Source organism: Euprymna scolopes, chromosome 13, assembly GCF_053919585.1.
Source record: "Euprymna scolopes isolate OS-2025 chromosome 13, ASM5391958v1, whole genome shotgun sequence".
Lineage (NCBI taxonomy): Eukaryota > Metazoa > Mollusca > Cephalopoda > Sepiida > Sepiolidae > Euprymna > Euprymna scolopes.
Window position 1 is genome coordinate 143,350,709 of NC_136494.1, and position 21,196 is coordinate 143,371,904.

Here is a 21,196-nt window from a genome sequence, read left to right on the forward strand (position 1 = left end):
AAAGTAAAATTATTTGATAGATTAAACTTGTTGTCACTTTTTCCCCAGGAGATTTAAAGAAAGTCCTTCTACAACTCCAAAATCTAACATTTATACCCAGTTAAGACATAGGAGGAATAGAGAGACAATACTCTTAAAGAAGGAGACATCATTAAAATCCTAACTTTGCACATCCCAGATTTTGCTACAAACAGTAGTAAGCAGTGGGTAATCGTGAACCGGATCAGAACAAGACACTGTAGGATTGCAGTAAACACATGTGAAGATAGATAGACTCCCCAATCTGCTCAAAATGCAAGGAAGCCCCCCATGGTACAGACCACCCGATTCTACACTGTCCAGTTACCCGACTGGAAGGAGGCTATGTAACAACCCATCTACCTAAAGACAATTTCTCAGACTGGCTAAAAAATATCAGTATAGAGGTCTAACCCATACGATACTACTACTATAGAATTGCACTTCTATCCCTGAACAAACCATGTGATGCACGTGTGTGGATGGGGATTAAACATTATGATCACGCTGGTAAAGCAAAATCATCAAATGAAAGCGTGTGGGTCACAGGAATCGTGTCATATTCATGAAACTTGAGAAAAGTAAAATTTATTTGCAAACAAAATATTTTAACTCAAACTTACATGATAGACGGCACGTTGGATTTCATGAGTTCCATGTAATATTTCAGAGACAACAGCTTCTTCCAACATATCAGCATTGAGGTATTTCTTCTTGAGAGGTACACCATTCAGCAATACTTGTGGCAAATCACTAAGGCCAGATTTTTTGATAAAGTCAGCTGCAACCTGAAATGTAAAAAATTTTAAAAAAAAAAAACATTTTGAAAATGTGTACTCATTTTAGCACAAGATGTCTCCATTTCTTTTGATAAATAAAATTTTTGCTAAATTAATTACTTTGATTTCGAAATGAAAATGATGCATGCAAATATTTAAATGGCTGTGACACAAGTTGCTTTTTTTTTTTTTTTTTTATTCAATTTTCACCCCAAACAGGGCACAGTGCCACTTGGAAGTAGGAGTCTATTATCAGGGACATAAGTTGCAGGAGTATTATGAAGGGAGATGAGTAGCAAGATGTCTGGTCACATTACACTTGAACTTCTGCATGTCAGTACAGTTGGGAAAGCAGAATCCAGGAAGGGAGTTCCAAAGTCTGGCAGTTCTGGGGAAGAAACTAATGGAGTAGAAGGCTTTCTTACACCCAGAAATCTCTACTGTAAAGAAGTGGGATTTAGCTGCTTGCAGGGTTTGTCGGGGGTAGTCACATCGAGGGGATACAAGTGCTTGTAGTTCATCAGGGCATTCACCATTAAAGTACTTGTTGAACAGGTAGACATTTCCTTGATAGGACAGAGGCTGAAGCTTAGATGACAGTTCAGGACTTAACAGGTTGGCGACTCTTTTGAACCCTGTCAAGGAGTGAGAGACAAGTAGTATATGCACTAGCCCAAATGTGACAACAATACTCCATACTTGTGTGAATGGTGGCCTTATAGAGGTACAGCATACTTTCGGGTGTCAGTAGTTTTCTAGCACGGTAGAGGGAGCTCACCTTCTTCGCAGCAGCCTTGGCAATGCTCTCAATGTATCTATTCCAGTTCATGTTCCCTGTAAACGTTAGGCCGAGGAATTTAAAGGAAGTACTTTCGGGTAATGTGTTCTTGGCCATTGCTATTGGTGGTAGTGAAGGTTTCTTGTAGTTATTGAAGGAAACAAGCTTAGTCTTGGCAGCATTGAATGTGCCCATCCATTTTTGTCTCCATTCCACTACAGAATTGAGGTCATCCTCTAGTGATTCTGCCATTTCCTTAGATATGTATTTATTTGTTTTCCCCTCATGCTTGTTATGGAGGATGGTGTCTTTGGCAAATATACCCATCTCCGAAACAATTTTATCAGGGAGATCATTTATGAGTATCAGGAACAATAAAGGTCCAAGGATAGACCCCTGGGGTACTCCCGCATTTATATCATATTGTTAAGATGTACGACCGTCGAAGACAACTTGGATTTTTCTCTTACTTAAGAAGGATTTAATTACATTATGAATTCTTCCAGTGATACCATATGATCTAATTTTCCTTAGAAGACCATCGTGCCATACCCTGTCAAAAGCCTTAGATATATCAAGGGCTACCGCTCTACCTTCCCCTGTTTTGTCCAGTGAACGGTATATACGTTCAGAGACTATAGTTAAGATATCTGCTGTTGAACGGGCTTGCCTGAATCCATATTGTTTGTCGGTCAGGAGTTTATCAGCTTTTAAGTGTTGGACTAGGGCTTGATTAACTAAGAATTCAAATATTTTGGCGAAAAATGGGAGGAGGCTAATAGGGCAATAATTTAGTGGGTCAGTTCTTTCACCAGAATTCTTGAAGGCTGGTACCACAGAAGTGGTTTTCCAGCAGTCAGGAAAGCAAGATTCATTAAGGCATTTATTTTAAAGTTTGACGAGAACTGGAGCAATCTTAGCGGAGCATTTTTTTATTAGCAAAGCCAGGATGAGATCTGGTCTACATGTTTTTGAGGTGTCCAGGTTTTTTATGATACCATGCACCTGAGAAGGGGTGATTTTCAATCATCTAGTGTGGCCTCTGTCTGCAAAGGAAAGTCGGGGAGGGAGTGGTGTGCCGGGTCCAGTGTGGAGTTTGAGGCAAACCGACTGGCAAGCAGATTTGCCTTGTCGGTTGCCGTGCAAGCAACCTCATGATTGTTTGATAGTGGGAAATCTTTTACTGTCCATTAAAAATGATAGAATCCTTCTACCGCTCAAGAAGATATCTCACTACTAATGCAATTCTCTATCTATATAAAAGCCAAGTACATCCAAGGATGGAGAACTGCTGCCACATCTAGGCAGGAGCTGCTAAAAACAGCCTATCCTGCATTGACAGAATACAAAATAGACTTCGTGGCTTAGTCGGGGATGCCCTTTTCTCTTCCCTGCAACCTCTCTCCCACAGAAGAGACTTTGTTTTATCGTTACTTTCATGGCAAGTGCTCGTTTGAGCTCCAATCTCTGGTATTCCTCGCCAATCTTTCACGATAAACACCTGTCTAGCTGAAACCACTGTCAAAAATTATCCTTACTCTTTTTCTGTGCCAAAACCAAAACGTAGATTCCATGAACAAAGCTTCTTTCTTAGAAGTGCACGCCTGTGGAACTCTGTTCCGTCTGCCTGTTTTCCACCTGACTACAACTTGGATGTCTTCAAGTCCAACATAAAAAATTCCTGATGAATTGCCCCCTTAAGTAAGATATTTTATCAAATCTCCAATACTAACAATTACTACAATACTATCCCATTGATTACTGTACACGCAATAACCCTTATCCCCGAGTAGCTTCCGGGCCTTGATAAATGGTGACAAAAAAAAAAAAAAGGTTATATCGTCAAAACCATTGTGAGAATAACAATCCAAGATAAGAACAGTAGTTTGAATAATCCAACTTATGTGCACTTCATATTGAAACGTATGTATATATCTTTGTTGTATTGACAAATACATTTTGTTGAAATAATTTATGTTTGTTTTCATTGCTATTATATGCTGATTATAACATGGTCCACATGTGGGAACAGAAAAACAAAGCTACCGAGGATATCACGAGAGAAAAAAACACCCAACACACATCAGGTTTTGTTAGATAAGTTTTGATGTTGACACTCGAGGCGGAGGGTGGGATTGTTAGGAATGGATTGCTTACCTTTCTCAAATCATCATAGTCATCATCATCACCAAAAAGCTTCTCAATATCTTCATCGTTGAAACGAGAACTGAATTCATTTATGATGAAATCTGAAGTCATTTCTTCTGATTTGTCTTTTTCATAAAGCTGTCAAAACAGGAAGCAAAAAGTTTCTTAAACAAATGTTAACAAAGTACAGAAGAGACAATATTGAACAAAGGAAACAAATTTCATCATTTAATAATGACAATAAATTTGTAATTTCATTCAACAGATCATCCTCAATTCAAATGATTATTATATGATTATCTCATATAGAAAGTTATCAAATCAATGTTTGATTCTGACTAGCCATTTTTTTCCTTTTTATACTTGTAACATATTCTTAATACAAACAATTTGTATAATTTACTTCAGTTTATTTCTGAAATCAATCATTTTGGCAAAGATTATTACAATGGAGACAATTTCAAATAATGATCAAAGGTTCAAAATGTAAGGGAGATAATCTATTTTAACTGAAAGAAAAAATGAGTTATCTTTCTAAGCATTTTGAGAGTGTTTTTGTCATCACTTTGTGACTTACACATTTTTTTTAATTAAAAAAATTTAAACTAAAATGGCATTCATGAATCTGAGATTACACTGGGTAAATACAGCTAGTGCTTAATAGTAGGGTGCTTGTCCAGAACTCCCCCCTCACATGAAAAAAAAAATAAAGAAAATCTGCATGATGATGTAATTGCGAAAGAAAGAAAACTCACATAAATTAATCAAGTTATTTTATTTTTAAATAAGAAAATCAAATTTTATGGCTAAACAACAAGTGATGCTCTCACAATGCCATTTTAGAAGCAGACTGAAGAAACAATGGAAATAACTCTAAATAATTCAAACTCTTGCAAGATTTTAGAAAGCCATTCTTAATATGGGTAGGGGGAAACTGGAAAAACTCAAATTCACTTAATGATTTTCTTTATCCAAATAAAATTACTTGAACAATTTATGTGATTTTTGGAATACGATTTTCTCTATATCACAAAAACTTACATCATACAGAGTTTTCTTTCTTTTTGCTTTTTCAGGGGAGTGAAGAGTTCTGGGCAAATGCCAATAATAATGTTATAACTCAAAGAAACAGAAAGAGAAGATGAACCCTTTCTTTTACAAGCAACACCTTATAATTGGCTTACACTTGCTCACACTAATTTAAGCAGAACGTTATGGCTTTCTTAACCAATAAATAAGCTAGCAAAATAAAGTAAACAATAAATGAAGACAAAAACTATAAGATCTGAGAGGGAGGGGGAGACGATTCCTGCTTTATTGATGAGATAATGTAGTTATATGGGACGTAGGGTTAGTGTTAGGACGATAGGGAGAAGGAACTTCACAACTGATTGAGCTTATTACTATAGTTCGTCAATAAAAAACACACTTGTTGCCCATTTAACAAAACATCTGTTGCAAGACAAATTTAACAAAATATCTGTTGCAAGACAAATTGTCATACTATAGTAATCTACAGGGTTAATGTTTGTCTCCCATAATTCCTTTTCACAATAACTCGTCTTCCTTGTTGCGAGTCTTCAAATACAGAAGTCTGCATCTGATACTGTACTATGACTAACACTATTGAATGCTACAACACTTAGTCATAACTCTAGTCATAGTGTCTGGAAAAGTCCATCTATTTCTGAAATTTCTGAAAAACATTGTCATTGCTTTTATCATTCCTATTTCTGTCATTACAATTGGCAGCAAGGATACTCTTCATCTTTAATTTATGTTTTTTTTTGTTTTTCACAAAGAAGGTTTCATTGATTGAAATATAGACATTAAAGAAGATTTAACAATCAGAATATTACAAGTGATAATTGTTGGAATAGTGGAAGTTTAAAAGATAAAAAAAGTTACTGAAATAAAAGAAACAATTTCTAATAATATTAAAATTATGCTATTAAGTGAAAACAAGTCGGATAACAGAAAAGGACGAGTGTTTGATTCAATCTGACACTGAGGGTGGCTTGGAAAGTTCTGTGGATGAGAACAATAGAAAGCCATTACTTACATCAGTGATAAAGGAGAGAGCTAAGGCCGGATCCTGGTCACCCTTGATGTACTGAAAAGCTCTGGCTATGGCCACTCCTGGATCTGAACGACCATCCAAATCTTTGCTGGCATTAACAGCAAACACAATTCCGATCCTGTAAGCAAAGCAAAATTGAAACAAGAACAGATACTTTTAAGACATGTCCATTCAATCTACGTATTTAAGAAAACATTTCAAACCTTAATGCAAGAAAGACGGACAAAGCCTCACATAGAGATAAGAGGAAACATAAAAAAAAAAAAAAAAAAAATTTTTTTTTAAAGTTGGGAGCAGAGAAATGCAGGTCATGGTTGGTCAAGCAGATTATGTGGTTGGAGTATAGGAATTTTAAGTAAAAACAGTAGATGAGACAAAAATGCAGGTGGCCATATAGGACAATCTTCCTCATGGATATTATAAAAACTGATAATTAGAATATCCTCGGAAAGCATTAAGTCACCAATTTTTTTAATGACTTTTTATTGAATTGAGTAAATAAATTATTATTCAAAATATTTTCAGTTATTTATGGTCATCAATTTATTCGAATTCAGTCATTTTAGTAAATGTTCTTATGTTATAGGTTCTAATATTTATAGAAGAATCACATTTGGTTAGCCTTGCTTAGCTTGTCCTGTATGGGCAAACCATGATTTAGAATATACTGCAAGCCAGAAGGAGCTACCTCAACCAAACCAAGGTGAACATCATGCCAACAACATTCACGATGTAGAATTTTGATGAAATTTGTTTCATGTAAGAATTTACAAATATGTACTTCATCGACTGCGATAATATTTGTTTTTTTGTTGTTTTTTTTTTATTAGTCATATATTTGGATTTTTTATATTGATCCACTGCTTTCGCATAGAATATTATAGCATCTGTTCTTTTTTATTTTTTTTGAAACAATTCTTTTATATTGCTTGCGATGTGAAATGTTTGAATGTGTATGGTATGCAGTTCTACAGGCATGATTGGTTGTTATTATGGAACTATAAATGTATTACTCTTGTCTGGTTTTACTTGGATAATGGCATGATCAACAACAAGTAGGAAAGATGTGTGCAAATACGGCCATTATGATGCACGAGAGAAACAAATGTACAACAAAATATGAAAAAGTGTCATAAATGAAAGTGACTATTTTCATAAAACCCTGAAAATATTTTATATTAATATTAAAATGATAATTATATAAAATCATTAGGTTCATGGTTGGTGTTTCATGATTTTAAATCTATTGTGCATTTTTGTTGACTTTGTCAGTCTTTCATCTTCAAGTCTTTTTCTTTCTTCAACTCCCTTTCTATTTCAACTTGAAGCCATCGCTTTTATCCCTCATATGCTAAAAGCTAAAAGCATACAAAACTTTCATCACTGCATCATTATTATATTCGGTTAAATACCTATTTTTCATGCTGGGATGCATTGAACGACTTCTAGAAATTGATTTCCAAACTAACCAATCTCTGGCCAGATATTTATCTCTCAGGCATTTAACTTATCTTTCAAGTTTTATCACCTTTATCAAATGTTTGCTGGAATTTCCCAAAGCATCCATTCTTTCAACATAACCATAGCATCAAAATCTTCTTTTGCACACATCTCGCTATACTATGCTGATTTAATCTTTCTTTGAAATCATCAGAACCAAATCTATGTTCAAGACTCACGTCACATATCCATCGTCAGCATTCTCATATCATTTCTATCCATACATCATCACATTGTGTACACACGCCTGGTGTGGATCATGGAAATATTTACACGGATCAAATAATCGGATGTAAAATTCAAGTCTTGTTGAACCTGATGCCATCACATTAGCAGCAACATATTTAGAAAAATAACCGATTCCAAGAATTGGTTGAAATAACAGGAAAAACAAGAATTAAATGTTTTGCTACTATACTACGTGTTACTTGAAGATTCTTGCAAACATTCTGTTATAAAATAACATTTTTAAAAGTTAACCTTTTGCACCAACAGAAGACAACATTATTTCTTCAAATCTATAGAACTTATGAATGCCTATCTTAATGTCATATATTTAAATCCATGCTCCATCAATGTCTATGCACTGCCGAAATTACAATAGACACAAAAGTCCTGATTTATCAGGGGTTTGTTTGGATGATCTTCTTTACTGTTGCAAGACTTGGCCGATGAGAGTTGCAGATCTAAACAAACCAAGCATGCGGGGTCCCCCCTCCCACCGAGTGAAAAATTTAATTTCATCATGACTAATGTTTGGGCAATTTTTTTTTTTTAAATCCAAAGCATGGTTACTGAGAAAAGTGTGAACAAACGAACAGACAAATGGGGGTGAATTACTAGGGCCAATTCCTCCTTTCTTGGGGCACCAAAAAGTTGATAGTGTTTCACTTATACGGCGTCTTTCAAATCCTACAGGTCCATTTCCATCATTTTGTAACCAATACACAAATCTGGACACAATGCAAGATCATGCCACAACCCAGTGCTTTTAAAGTGGAGACTCCTTTGGTTTGACCACACTGAACGCTGCGACACAGAGTTCATCTACAAAGCAATAGCTCCATAACCACTCCCAGATTGGAGAAGATGCTTGGGAGGCGAGCTGAAGACGTGATTACACATCAAAGTCAACGTCAAACCTGCCTCCAGTTCACAGATCTACAGTGTTCACCATTAGTCCAAGGACCAGCTGCTCCCAACTATCTTGGTCGCCTTGTACTGTTGTGCATTGTCTGTGTTCATCTGAGATGCTGTGTGTTCTATGGAAGGAGCCGATTCAACTCATCCTGGCTGAATCTCGCCAAGTCAGTCTATACGCCCATTTTATCACTGCAGATTTTTTATTTATTATTAAAGAAGTTCAAATCTTTATAAAATTATTGGACGTAAATAGATTTGAAAACTTTCAATCTTAATACATGATGATTTTCACAGAATTTTAAAGTCAGAAATTACTTTGTTTTTGACAGTTTAAAGGCATCCAAATTCCTTTCAAATTTCAAAAATTCTCCAAATAATTCATTTTTGTTTTCATTAAAAAAAGAAAAAAATGATTGAAAATGGATATTTTTTTATAAAAATGAAATGCAGTATTTTTTTTCGAATAAGATTTTTTTAAATTGATTTTTGCATTTTTGATTTAAAAAGTTAATAGTAAGAAAACAATATATAATTTACGTAAAGGTGAGAAACACATAGACGCAAGAAATAGTCACATTATTTAAATAATAAAGCAGGGATGTGATGGGCCGATGAGAAAAGTTGAAATTGAGAGGAATTTCACAATCTGGGGATAAGTGGGGATGTGTGTACATGTATTGTTTTTTTGTGAAACAAAATCTTTCCTTCTGTCTCTTATGAATCATTTTGATCGTATGAGGCAAACAAATTCAAACCCAGACTCGAAGAGGAAGAGAGAAAAAGCAGGAAAAGCGCACGCAAGAGGCACAGAAAGAGAAATAAAAATCAAATGACGAAAAAACAGGACGTAAATCAAATTTGTTTAAAAAATAATTGAAAGGAAAAATATAATTAGTTTGTTCTGATATACAAAAAGCAAAATTCTGCTATAAAATGAATTTATATATTTTTGAAAATTACTGATAATTCAAAAATTTTGCTTTTCATTTTTTGTGCAAATTTTTGTAAAATGTGTATATATAAAAAAAGATTTAGTTTTGTAGAAAGCAGGTGAAGAGAAAGAGAGAGTGGCTCACCTGACGGGGGCACTATGCACATAAAATGCTTCAGCTATCTTTAATAAATCTCTACTTTGAGGATGAGCAGGATCTAAAACAAAAACCTGAAGAAAACAAATTGAAATGATTAAAACAAAAAAATTGTTAAAAAATATTTTAGCTCTCCACAAAGGCTACATATAAAACAGGATCAAGACAATAATAAAAAAGATTTTTTTTTAAACTAAAACAATTTTTTAAATTGATTATTATGACAAGAAGTAGCCATTGATTATAAAGGTTTTCTTCAGAAGATTACTAGCTATAGAATATTTGGAAATGTCCTCTCAACCATCAAATCTTTTCTCTTGGATAGATTTATAAAAGCAGTTGGGCAAAAGTCTGAACATAGTATCAATGCTAACGTGTTTCATGGATCAATCTTAGGCCCACCCCTCTCTGTGATATTCATCAGTGATCTCCCTAAACACATTCTAAGATCACTCATCAACATTTATGCGGATGACACAACACTTCAGAGAACATTAATGATCAAAATCTGATTCTCTCTTTCCTAGAACTGTCCACCCGTGAAACTGTTCCACTGACCTGTTCCCAGCTGACTACAACATGATCATCTTCAAGTCTAATAAGAACAAATTCTTGCTATCTTGTCCTCTTAAATAGCCCAATTCTGACCAATTCCTACCAAAAATCTATCACTGAAGTGTTGTCACACGGATCACTTTACACTCATTAACTCTTATCCTCAAGTAGCCTCCAGGCCTTGATAAGTAGTGATTCCTAAAAAAAAATTATCAAAACAAATCTTTCGACCTGTATCACAAGGTACAATGGGGAAAAAGGTAGCTGGTTTTTATGCATCTAAAACAAAGATTCTCTCTTTTCACCATCAATGCTTGGATCCTCACTTTTCCTCACTTCAAATAAATGGCTCTTTTCTTGAAGACTTCTGTTTTGATAAGCATTTTGGATTGTCCTTCACTTTAAACCTGAAACGAAGATTTACATCAAATTTGTTGCTAAGAAAATGGTTGGATCATTCTACCGTTCCAGAAAGTATTTCACGCCTAAGGTAATCTTCTACCTGAATAAGGGTGGTGTATGTCCCAAAATAGAGAGGTGCTGCTCAGACTTGTCAGAATACAAAACCAACTTCAAAATCTAGTAAGGGATATCCTGATAAAGTGTCTTATTTAAGGGGGTGGTTTATCAAATCTCCATTACTAACGATTACTACGATATTATCCCATTGATTATTGTACACACAATAACCCTTATCCTCGAGTGGCTTCCAGGCCTTGATAAGTGGTGACTACCATGTAAAAAAAAAAAAAAATCTTCTCGGCTATACAGCCTTTTTCTCATAGGAGAGATGTCGTTAGCCTTTCTGTTTTATCATTATTTTAATGGCAGGTGCCAATTCAACTCTAATCTATGGTTACCCTCTGTAAAACATTAACACAAACTCATCAAACTACAACCACTGTAAATAATTTTCCTTTCTTACTGTGCACCTAAAACTTAACATAACTTATATGAGCAAAAGTTTTTTTCCTAGAATTAACCTCTGTGGAACACAATATACTGAGGTTACTTCCTTGTTGACTACAGCCATTTTGAAGTCCAATATAAACAAAGCCATCCTCTTGATTAATCAAATTCTGCCAAATTTCAACCATTGTTACCAATCACCACATTATCTTACCATCCACCTGACAAACCCATCAGCCTTTATCCTTGAGTGGCATTTGGCCTTGATAGGTGGTGAATCTTTAGTTTAAAGAAAAAAGAAAAACAGAAAGAAAAATTACCTCTCACCATGACTTCCTTTCATTCGTGAGCAAAGTTGGGAGGAATGAGGAAAAAACGCTCCACCCCTATTCTAACATGTAGAAGAGTTAAAAGTTATACAATATCTTTTAAACTTTTTCTCTCCCTGTCCCTTGTGCAAAGATAGAATAAATACCAGAAAGAAGAAATTGTTTTTAAAGGGCTACAAATAAGGAAGAAAAAAAGACCAATATTTTTGCACAAATTCTACAAAAAAAAACAAAAACAAAAAAAAAAACGATATTAATTGTTAGAAACACATTAGAATAAGTAAATCACGCTAGATGATGATGATGATTTTTTTGATGATCTTTTGATGATGAATTTTTTTGATGTTGATGATGATGTTGATGATGTTGATGAATTAAGTTTTGTCTAAAAGTTGTTTTATTAATTCAGCCAAGAACTTATTGGATGATGTGTTCTATTCAAAACGCATTTGAATAAATATTTGCATAAACCCAACTATGTACTATTTTCTAAAATCTTGTCAACTTTAGAAAACACTGATTACAATAATAAATTTTCCAGGAAAAATTATGAGGATTTGTCTTCCGAGAGGATTTGTTTCAATCTATTTGGAGTATGAGGTATTCATTATGTGAAATAGTATTAGAAAAGTTTCTTTAAAATCAATTGTGAAATTTCAAAAAGCTTGCATAAATTATGTAGATTCCTTTTTTGATTTCAAAAGAATCAAATAATATTGATCAGAATAAAAATATTTGACTCTTAATGTCCAACCTAAAACAAGAATTATTTCTAACTATAGATTCGGCAGTAACTGAAACAGAACTGGATTTTGTCTCGTGTGTATAACCGCTTGTATTACTCATCAGCTGCGAGACTGTATATTACTGGCGTATCAAAAATGACCCAAAAAATTAAACCTGTAATCATTGTGTTTCAAACATATCTCAACAATCCTTGTTAATGAATTTATTTTGAAAATAAATTCATTTATTTCCTAATCTCATGTTCTTTAATCATAATATTTTTAACAAAATCAAATTCTCTGAATAAACTTATGTTGATGGCTTATTAAAAGTTAAAAGTAAAATAAATGTTCCCAACATACCATGTGGAAAATATTTTTGCTGATATGTCTCAACATTCCTGGGAAAGTGGGTCGGAGCATATCCTGAATACTGCTTGGCCATCTCCGGTATTTGGCATCCTTTTCTAAATCATTTATGTACTTAAAAAGGAAAAAATAAAAAGTTAAAATTAATAAAATTACCAATAATGACACGAATAGCATTATTCTGAAAAAACAAAAAAGAAAAGAACTTTCAATCTGTGGAACACATTAATATAGGATTGCTTCCCTGTGGGATATATCGTCATCTTAAAATCGAACATCAATAAATACTGCTCATGAATTATCGTCAAGTAATTTTGTTCATTGTAGGAATCATTTTCAATCCGCTCATAATATTCTTTATCATTCAATTGACAATATCTTTAATCCTTATTCTCAAGTGGTTTTAAGCCTTGATACGTGATTATTCCAAAGGATTTTTTAAAAGTCAGGCTTATGTTTCTTCAGAGTGAATGTAGGTGTTTTAAGCATTAAAATTTTGGTATATTTGGAGACATTTAATTCATTACCGTGGCCTTGACTTCTAGATTAATTTTATCTGAAGTACTTATGAGTGTTACCTTGTAATTCTTAATTAGTCTATGGCATAATTGGAGTGCTGAAACTATGCTTTGTCCCAAAAGTCCAGCCTTTGAATCCGGAATAATGTCTACTATAATGAAACAACAATTGAATGCATTTTATTTGGCTGCATAGGAATTTTTGAATCTGACAAAAAATTAGATAAGCTTCATAGAGAAAAGTGAAAAATCTATCCAGCAGCTGATGAGGTTACAGTAACTCGGTGCTCGGATTTGACACGATACAAAACAAATGTTGGTCAGTTCTTACCTCAATAGCAGAATGGCGGAAATCAAGTACATAGTCTTCCACAGTATTTTTCAGATCCATCTTCACCAATTTATTTAAACTTTCTTCCTGAAAATTAACATGGAATACTATACAATTACATAATGAAAACATTTATAGATCTTTTGTTGGGGAATAGAAATGATTCTAAAGTTACATTTGATTTAGAAAATGTTTCACTTGTAGATAAAAATGTTACTTATAAGTAATTTCTTTGATAAATATATATTCAATTTTTTTTTCATTTACTATCAATCAAATATTAATTGCAATAAAAAATAAAATAAGGGAAACATGAAACAATTTTTTTTTTAAATCCAATAAAAAAAATTAAAATTAAAAATTGTAAAACTGACTATATTTTTATTTTTCTCTAAACATTAAACTAGGGAAAACACTGGGAAGTACAGCGAGTTAAGGAATTGTTTTTAATACATATATTCATAATTAAAATTTACTTAAATAAAATAGAAGACAAAATAAGCTGCCAGACGGAGAAAATCATCACTTTTAATGCAAGACAAAAGGAGTGTCAATTATTATGTGTATAAACTATTAATTTTTCACGTGCAAGATTTTGGTGCATTTATTTATAATTTTAATTTTTCAATGAAAAATCATATGATATTCAACATTTTTTTTATCCATCACCAACCATGATCACAAAATCCAAAGTCTAGCCTACAGGCTACAAATACTTATAAATATTGAAAAAGTTTTTTAAACAAGAAATATTTTATATAAAAACATAAAAAGGTGGACTGAAGGTAAGAATTAATTTCAAATATTTGCCAATGAGTTTTAGAATAAACAAGAAACCAAATGAGTTACCGTGACGCCAAGGGAGAAGAGTCCCTCCATAACGGCTGCTTCCGATTTCATTGTGTCCAATAACGTATAAACATCATAGACTTCAATATCAATTGGAATGCCATTCAAATACATGGAACATTCTCCGGGGGACAAATTGTGGTAATTCTCAAAATGCTGAAAACAAGAGAAACATTGTTTTTTTTTTTTAAATTATAAAAAAAAAAAAAAAAAATTTTGGTAAAGCAAAGTCAAAAATATTACAAATCAATTGATTTTCTCAAATTATTATGATTGTTCAAAAGGGAGAAAAACAAAACTTGTCACTACACTTCATAGACACAGAAATGGCAGAAGATTAAAAAAAATAAAAAATATCGAGTTCTAATTCTTTATATTCATTGGGGGAAAACATCAATTCAAAGCAGACCCCCCCCCACTATTTCTCTTGATTGGTAGCAACTGACTTAACAACTTGACTTAAAATATATTTGAAATAAAGCTGACCAATTAACTTTTGATGCGTGTTCAAGCAGACCCTTGTAAATCATATAGAATGGCATAAGAGGAACTATCTTTACACTAAATGTATAAGGCTGAATATACTCAGTATTTTCTGCTTGCTATTGGCAGCCATTTAAAGTTGTCCCCACCATCAATCTTTCCCCAAATATGTTTGGTTGTTTCTTTCATTTCCACTCCAAATGAAAAACATAAGCAACAAATCACAGACGTCTTTATTTTTTTGGGCTCTTAATGCTAAGATGCTGAATATGTAAAAATTAAATTGAGAAGTCAACCCTCCTGAGGAAGGGCACTCTGACCTGCAAAAAGTGCCTGAGCAGCCCTGTAAACATTTCCTGGTGAGGGCGTCTCAGGCGATTAGCCTGAAACTAATCGCTTCTCAAAGAGAGAAGGCAAAGGCTGGGAGGGTGGACTTTCTAGAACTGCACAGAACTCAACTCTCAATACAAAATCAACAGAGACCAAATCATTACAGGAATGGTTTAATCTGTTGATTTTGGGGGTCCAGGATAAAAACCCCTAGCTGGATGCCCTCTATGTAATAGAAATAAAGATTGACCAATTGTCCTTGTTTCAGTATTGATTCAACCAATTAGGGCTTTTTTTTCTGTATTTCTCAGTCTTTATATAATACAAGCAGGAATTAATTATATCATTTAATGCTGAACAGCTGACTAGAATAAGAAAGTGGGCAATATAATCTCCAACCTTCTTCAGGTACATTGTTGTTGTTGCTGTATTTGTACAGAATTTCTAACTAAAACTTTTATTCAATCCATGGAGGCAAACTCGAGCCAGGGATTTTTATTCTCGGCTCCCCAGAATCAACAGAGATTAGACCATTACTGTAATGATTTGGTCCCTGTTTACTGTGGTGTAATACTCTTTCTGTGCAGTTCTAGAAGGTCCACTCTCCCAGGCTTTGCCTTTTTTGTTGAGAAGGGGTTAGTTTATTACTAATCACCTGAGGTGCCCTTACTGGGGAATACCAGCATGGGGGGCTTTTTGCTGGTCAGTGACATTCTTCTCAATCCCACTTTCTGGCTCTGGTGTCACAATTCTTGCAGTGGGAGAGAACTAAATACTTGAATGAGGGTAAATTGTTCTCTTTTCATCAGCCATGATCAGGAAGCAGTCTGAAGCAATTTTTATGACAATCTTAGTATCACCCATAGTGAGGATTGAACCTTCAACCTCTAGAAGATTGTTGCTTGAAACGGATTGTTTCTCAACCACTTTATCCATTATACTATGGTTACATGGCTGATGGAATGAGAAAAATCTACCTACATATTAGGAATATAACATTCAGTTTCAAATTCTGTATAGATTCCAAACGCACCAGAAAAAGGTGCGAGGTTACATCAACTGAAACTTTGACCAATAGATTTTGCTTTTTTATTTTTAGTAGAAATAAATAGATCTTGAGAGTTGTCAAAACATTGATATTCAAATTGTAAATCAAATATGGAGAACGTTACCTTCTGGTTTTTGACAATTTCCTTACGAATTTCATCTGGGACTGTTGTTCGGACAAGAGACCTGGAGATGAAAGAAATAAACAAAAGTCAATTAACCTGATTCCTAAAACGGACCAAAAAGAGATTATTCATAGAAAATTTTGTTAAACAATTTTTCAACAGAAACAATGAAATTATGTAAAATAAAATGTCAGATGTTTCAAGAAAATCATTTGTAGAATAAATCAAGATAACAGTTTAGAATTAGGTGATTTCTATATCTATAAATTGTGACAGCTTTTTTGTGTGCTTGTGTTCCTCGCTTTTATGTGACTTTCACATGATGTTTGTTGTTTATCTAGTATAAATTAATTATTTTACAAAAGAATAAAACACAATAAACTTATTTTTTTAATCTTATATTAAAAAAATAATTCATCCTAAAAAAAAAAATGAGGAGTGATGAGTCATTATGGATCATTCGTCTGGTTAATGGCATGGATCTACCATTTTGTTTTTCAACTTTATTCATTGTTAACAAAGCATGTTGTGATTAAGGGCCAGATTTATAAGAGTCATCCAAATGTGCAGACAGAAAGATGTTTGTTCACATTACATTTAAATGCCTGCATGTTTATACAGTCAGGAAAACAGGGAGCTAGGAGTGAATTCCAAAGGGAAACGGTTAAAAAAAAAACTCCAATAGAGTAGAAAGTTCTCTACCATCTGCGGATTTCTACAATGAAAGGTTTTGTTGCTGGTCAAGAGGGTTGAGATTATTTTCATTGAAGGGGTACAAGTGCAGCAAGATCATCATCAGCCGACATTCCATGGAAGTACTTGTCAAACAAGTAAATGGATGCAGCATTGTGGTGATGAGACAGGGGCTGGAGCTTGACAGACAGACTTATTAGTGTTGGGACGATTAATCGGAATTGGAAAAATTTAAACTTTTGGGAGTATTGAAATCGGTATTGGAAAAATTTATGCTTATTTTGCGATGCCAAAAATGATTCTTTTGTCTTTTTTATTTGATATTGTTTAAAGCAAAATTTCCTATTGCTGGTCGTAATAATGAAATAAACATTTATTAATTTTAAACTAACAGTAAAACTAAAATCCATAGATCATTCCCCACAAATCTATTTTCACGCTTGATAAAATATCTGCACATTAAATGTTTTTATAGTAATCGTGAAAAATAACTTCATGGTTAAATATTTAGAGATTTATAAACAATCGGAATCAGGAATTTCGTATGGAATCAGAAATTGTATTGAAATCGAGAATTTAGTACAGAATCGGGAATTGTATTGGAATCTGAAAAAATATTGGAACCGTCCTATCACTAATTATCAGATATAATTTTGTGTATTCTTCTCAATGATTCTATGCCAAAACAGACCAAACATTGGCAACAATCGTCAAAATAAGCTATTTTTCCCCAGATGAATGTAATAAACACATCTCAAATCTAGTTTTTTTTCAATTCCATATTCTGTAGCAATGTCCATATCATTTATGTTGCACCATTATCAGACATAAGATTGAACTCAAATTGAAACCCAGTAACAGAACAGATGGCTTGAATCGCCCATATGACAGGCTGTGTCTGGTATATAGGTCTTCATATGGACAGGATGTTGTTCAAGTGTACGTAAGTATAGAGATGAGCATACACTGACCGATTAAATGGTCAGTTATTTAAGTATTAAGCAGAATTAATTGCTGGCCTGATGAAAACTGGTCAACATGATGTAAATGTTGAAAGTGATTCTTGCTGATTGTGGTTTTTGGTCTACTAACCTGGCTTGCACGGGGAAATTTTGACTGATTGTTTTTAACACGTTCAATGCTTCTTCAGGCGGAGCTGTTAGCGCTTTCGTGGCAGCTTGCAAACTCAAATCTGAAATGAGACGGATAACAAGTTTTTTCAGAATGTGAGAGATTGTATATAATAATTCCACAGCCAAACAACATCGCAGCACACAAGAGCCATGATAGTCAATGAACCGAAAGTTCAAGACTCGAGTTTCGCCCTCATTTGGGCTCATCAGTTAGAGAAAATCTGTCTGTCTAAATGCCTAACTAATGAGCCCAAATGAGAGCGAAACTCGAGTCTTGAATTTCCAGTTCATTAACTGTCATGGCTCTTGTGGGCTGCGACGTTGTTTGGCTGTGGAATTTATTATAACAATAAGTCTAAAGAAATTTGGAATCAGGTTAAAAATCAACAAAAATGAAAGCATGTGATTAACAAATTAAAAATTTATATATGCCTATAATATGATAGCATGTTATTTTGTGTGTCGCACGCTTACATCTTTTTCTTGCAAGTGATTATCATTTAATTGTTATGATCTGCCATTTCTTGTAATGAATAATTTTACCAAGAATTCTTCACAAGTTTTGCTTTCAGTTCCAATTATAGCTGAAGGAACTAAAGTTATACATATGGTCAAATTCTAGTGCGGACGTGTGTTAAAAGCACACTGATGTGTTAGCGTCGTACTGTGCTTCTCCCAGACAAATCAACCTCACGTGCACGTCGTGACCATTGCCATGCAGACGGGGGCTCTGATGAACTGCAAGTGCCCTGCACATATAACTGGACCTCAACTGCCCTGTGGGTTAAGGTTCTTTTAACTAAAGTTTAAGGGTGAGGTAACCCTGACAGAAACCTCCAAAGGAGCTTAAGCCCCTTCAGCTGTGGTGTACATGACCCACCGGCATGTGGAGTATACTATGATGTCCAGCAACCTAAATCCCAGTCATGGATGAAATGGCGTGGGGGGAGGGGGAGTGTTCGCATATGCTGTGATGAAGGCAACCTCTCTAGAAGGAAAACCCGCATATAAAACCTGTGGTGGCTGTTGCAAGCAATGATGTTGACTTGCTCTTCTTTTTGGTTCAATATGGTGGTTGTTGCTCGGTGCAAAGTCTTTCCTCACTATAAAAAGCTTCAAGCACAGGCATTACTTGATATGTAATGGAATACACATTTTACCATCAGGTGTATCTCGATAACAAAATGGCTGGCTGTAGCCTAAAACAGCAAACAAACATTCAATGAAAGCTAATACAGATATGGACGTCAATAAAACAATCCTATGTTGCCAAAACTAACTTGTGTGAACTGCAGGCAGACGTGCAAGACATAGGTGGTTTAGAAGTGACCGTTCAGCATGTGCTGCGAGTGACACTCATGTCTGCTGTACCAAAGAATGCCTGAGTTTGGCCAGGCTTAAAAGCCACTTTCATGCGCATCACCACTTAACTGTCTTCCCATATTAAGTAATGGCAATATTCGAGATCGAACTTGCTGCCATCATATATATATATATATATATATATATATATATATATATATATATACATACATACAGATACATACACACACACACACACAAAGTTAAAGGTATTCAGAGGATAAAACCCATGAATTAAAACGAGTTTAAGAGTGCTCAATAAAAAAAAAAAAACAGAGTATAATATTTTTATTTATATAGACAAATATTACATAGTTGCTACACTGAACATGCTAATGTTTCGGAACAATTGGTTTATTATAAAACCAAAGGCCCTTCATCAGGCAACTGAAATAAGTTTATCCGCTATTCACTATAGCTGAACCTTAAACCTTTAAGGTCATCTAAGCTTAAGCCTTTGTCCCATCGACAAAATGTTGCATCCCTCTGTCTACAAGTATTTCAATGGTAAATGCTCTGATGAAAAAACAAACACTTGTACCACCTCAACATAAATATACCCAACAAATAGGTAAATCCCACCCCTAAACAGTAGAGATCCCTAGGTGTAAGAAAACCTACTCCAATAGTTTTTTCCCAGAACTGCTAGACTTTAGAATTCCCTTCCGGATTCCTGCTTTCCCAACTGTACTGACATGCAGAAGTTCAAGTGTAATGTGAACAGACATCTTGCTACACATTTCCCTTCATAATACCCCTGCAATTTATGTCCCCGATAGTAGGCCCCTACTTCAAAGTGGCACTGTACCTTGTTTAAGGTGAAAATTGAATGAATTGAATATAATGCATCCAAATCATATGGACATATTTTTTTATTTTTAAATCACAACTTTATAATTTATAAGAATCAATAGAAAATTGAATCTATAATAATATATATGAAATCTGCATAAATTAAAATATCATATTCAAGCATATTTTATGACCGGGCTATGCCAAGCGTCCTTGCTAGCTCAGGTAAATACTTTTGCAGTTTTAATAAAAGAGCTACAATAATATTAGAGAGCCTCCATTTATGCTGAACATGCACAGAATGCCAACAGCAATATATTATATATGAAAGAGTCCGTTGTAGAATTTCCACAGTGCATATATATATATATATATATATATACTAGACTACCCGTGACCCGTTGAGTCAGTATGTTATATTAGCTATAAAATTCATGTATGAGTGTGACACTTGTGACATAAAGAAAATAGAGTTATTTTTATATAATAGAAACATCTCTATGAAAGTATATCAAAATGAAAAATCACGGACGGATCACTCAAACATGAAAAAAAAATCCTCCCTGTTCATGTAAAGTTACCTATTTTTCTGAATAATCGCTCAAAAATCGAAAATTAAACATGATTTTCCTACGAATCGAACGCAGAAAAAAGTCATTTAGCAGCAAAATCGCACATGAACCTACCGATAAATATAAGAATGAAAAACCCATATTGAAATCCTTCAACCAAGTTATAGAAACTTAAAATTTAAAAAAAATAATTAATAGAACCTGTAGCAAAACAATAAAACCTAAATAAAATAAAATGAAATAAAACTAATATTGAAACAGATTAGTAAATGTGTCAACAAATTCACCGTTCTCACACAACTATTTTATATCTAGAAATGTAAACAAAAAATAAAAAAGGAAAGAAGGAAAAGAGACGGATAGAGAGTAGTAGTAGTAGTAGTAGTAGTCTTGGCTTTACTACAATTGTTCTTATGTTTGTCAACGGGTTAAAGTTGTTTAGTTGTAAGAAAATAGCGACAGTCGTAATAAAGAATAGTTGCAAAACACCCCTACTTTTCCCATCTTAAATAATAATTTCGAAATAATAACGTCAATATT

General features: G+C 33.9%; 1 protein-coding gene across 1 annotated transcript in view; it reads right to left on the reverse strand.

Moving 5' to 3' along the window:
- Positions 1 to 21,196, reverse strand: part of LOC145292211 (UDP-glucose:glycoprotein glucosyltransferase 1-like) — a 300,458-nt gene that overhangs the window by 228,222 nt on the left and 51,040 nt on the right. The window contains exons 10-18 of the mRNA XM_080138524.1: positions 17,890 to 17,989; positions 16,105 to 16,165; positions 14,120 to 14,275; positions 13,271 to 13,357; positions 12,416 to 12,535; positions 9,523 to 9,608; positions 5,786 to 5,921; positions 3,733 to 3,861; positions 642 to 806 (exon numbers count right to left, since the gene is read on the reverse strand). Of these exons, the coding sequence (XP_079994650.1) occupies positions 642 to 806; positions 3,733 to 3,861; positions 5,786 to 5,921; positions 9,523 to 9,608; positions 12,416 to 12,535; positions 13,271 to 13,357; positions 14,120 to 14,275; positions 16,105 to 16,165; positions 17,890 to 17,989 (1,040 nt within the window). The remainder of the gene's footprint in view (positions 1 to 641; positions 807 to 3,732; positions 3,862 to 5,785; positions 5,922 to 9,522; positions 9,609 to 12,415; positions 12,536 to 13,270; positions 13,358 to 14,119; positions 14,276 to 16,104; positions 16,166 to 17,889; positions 17,990 to 21,196) is intronic.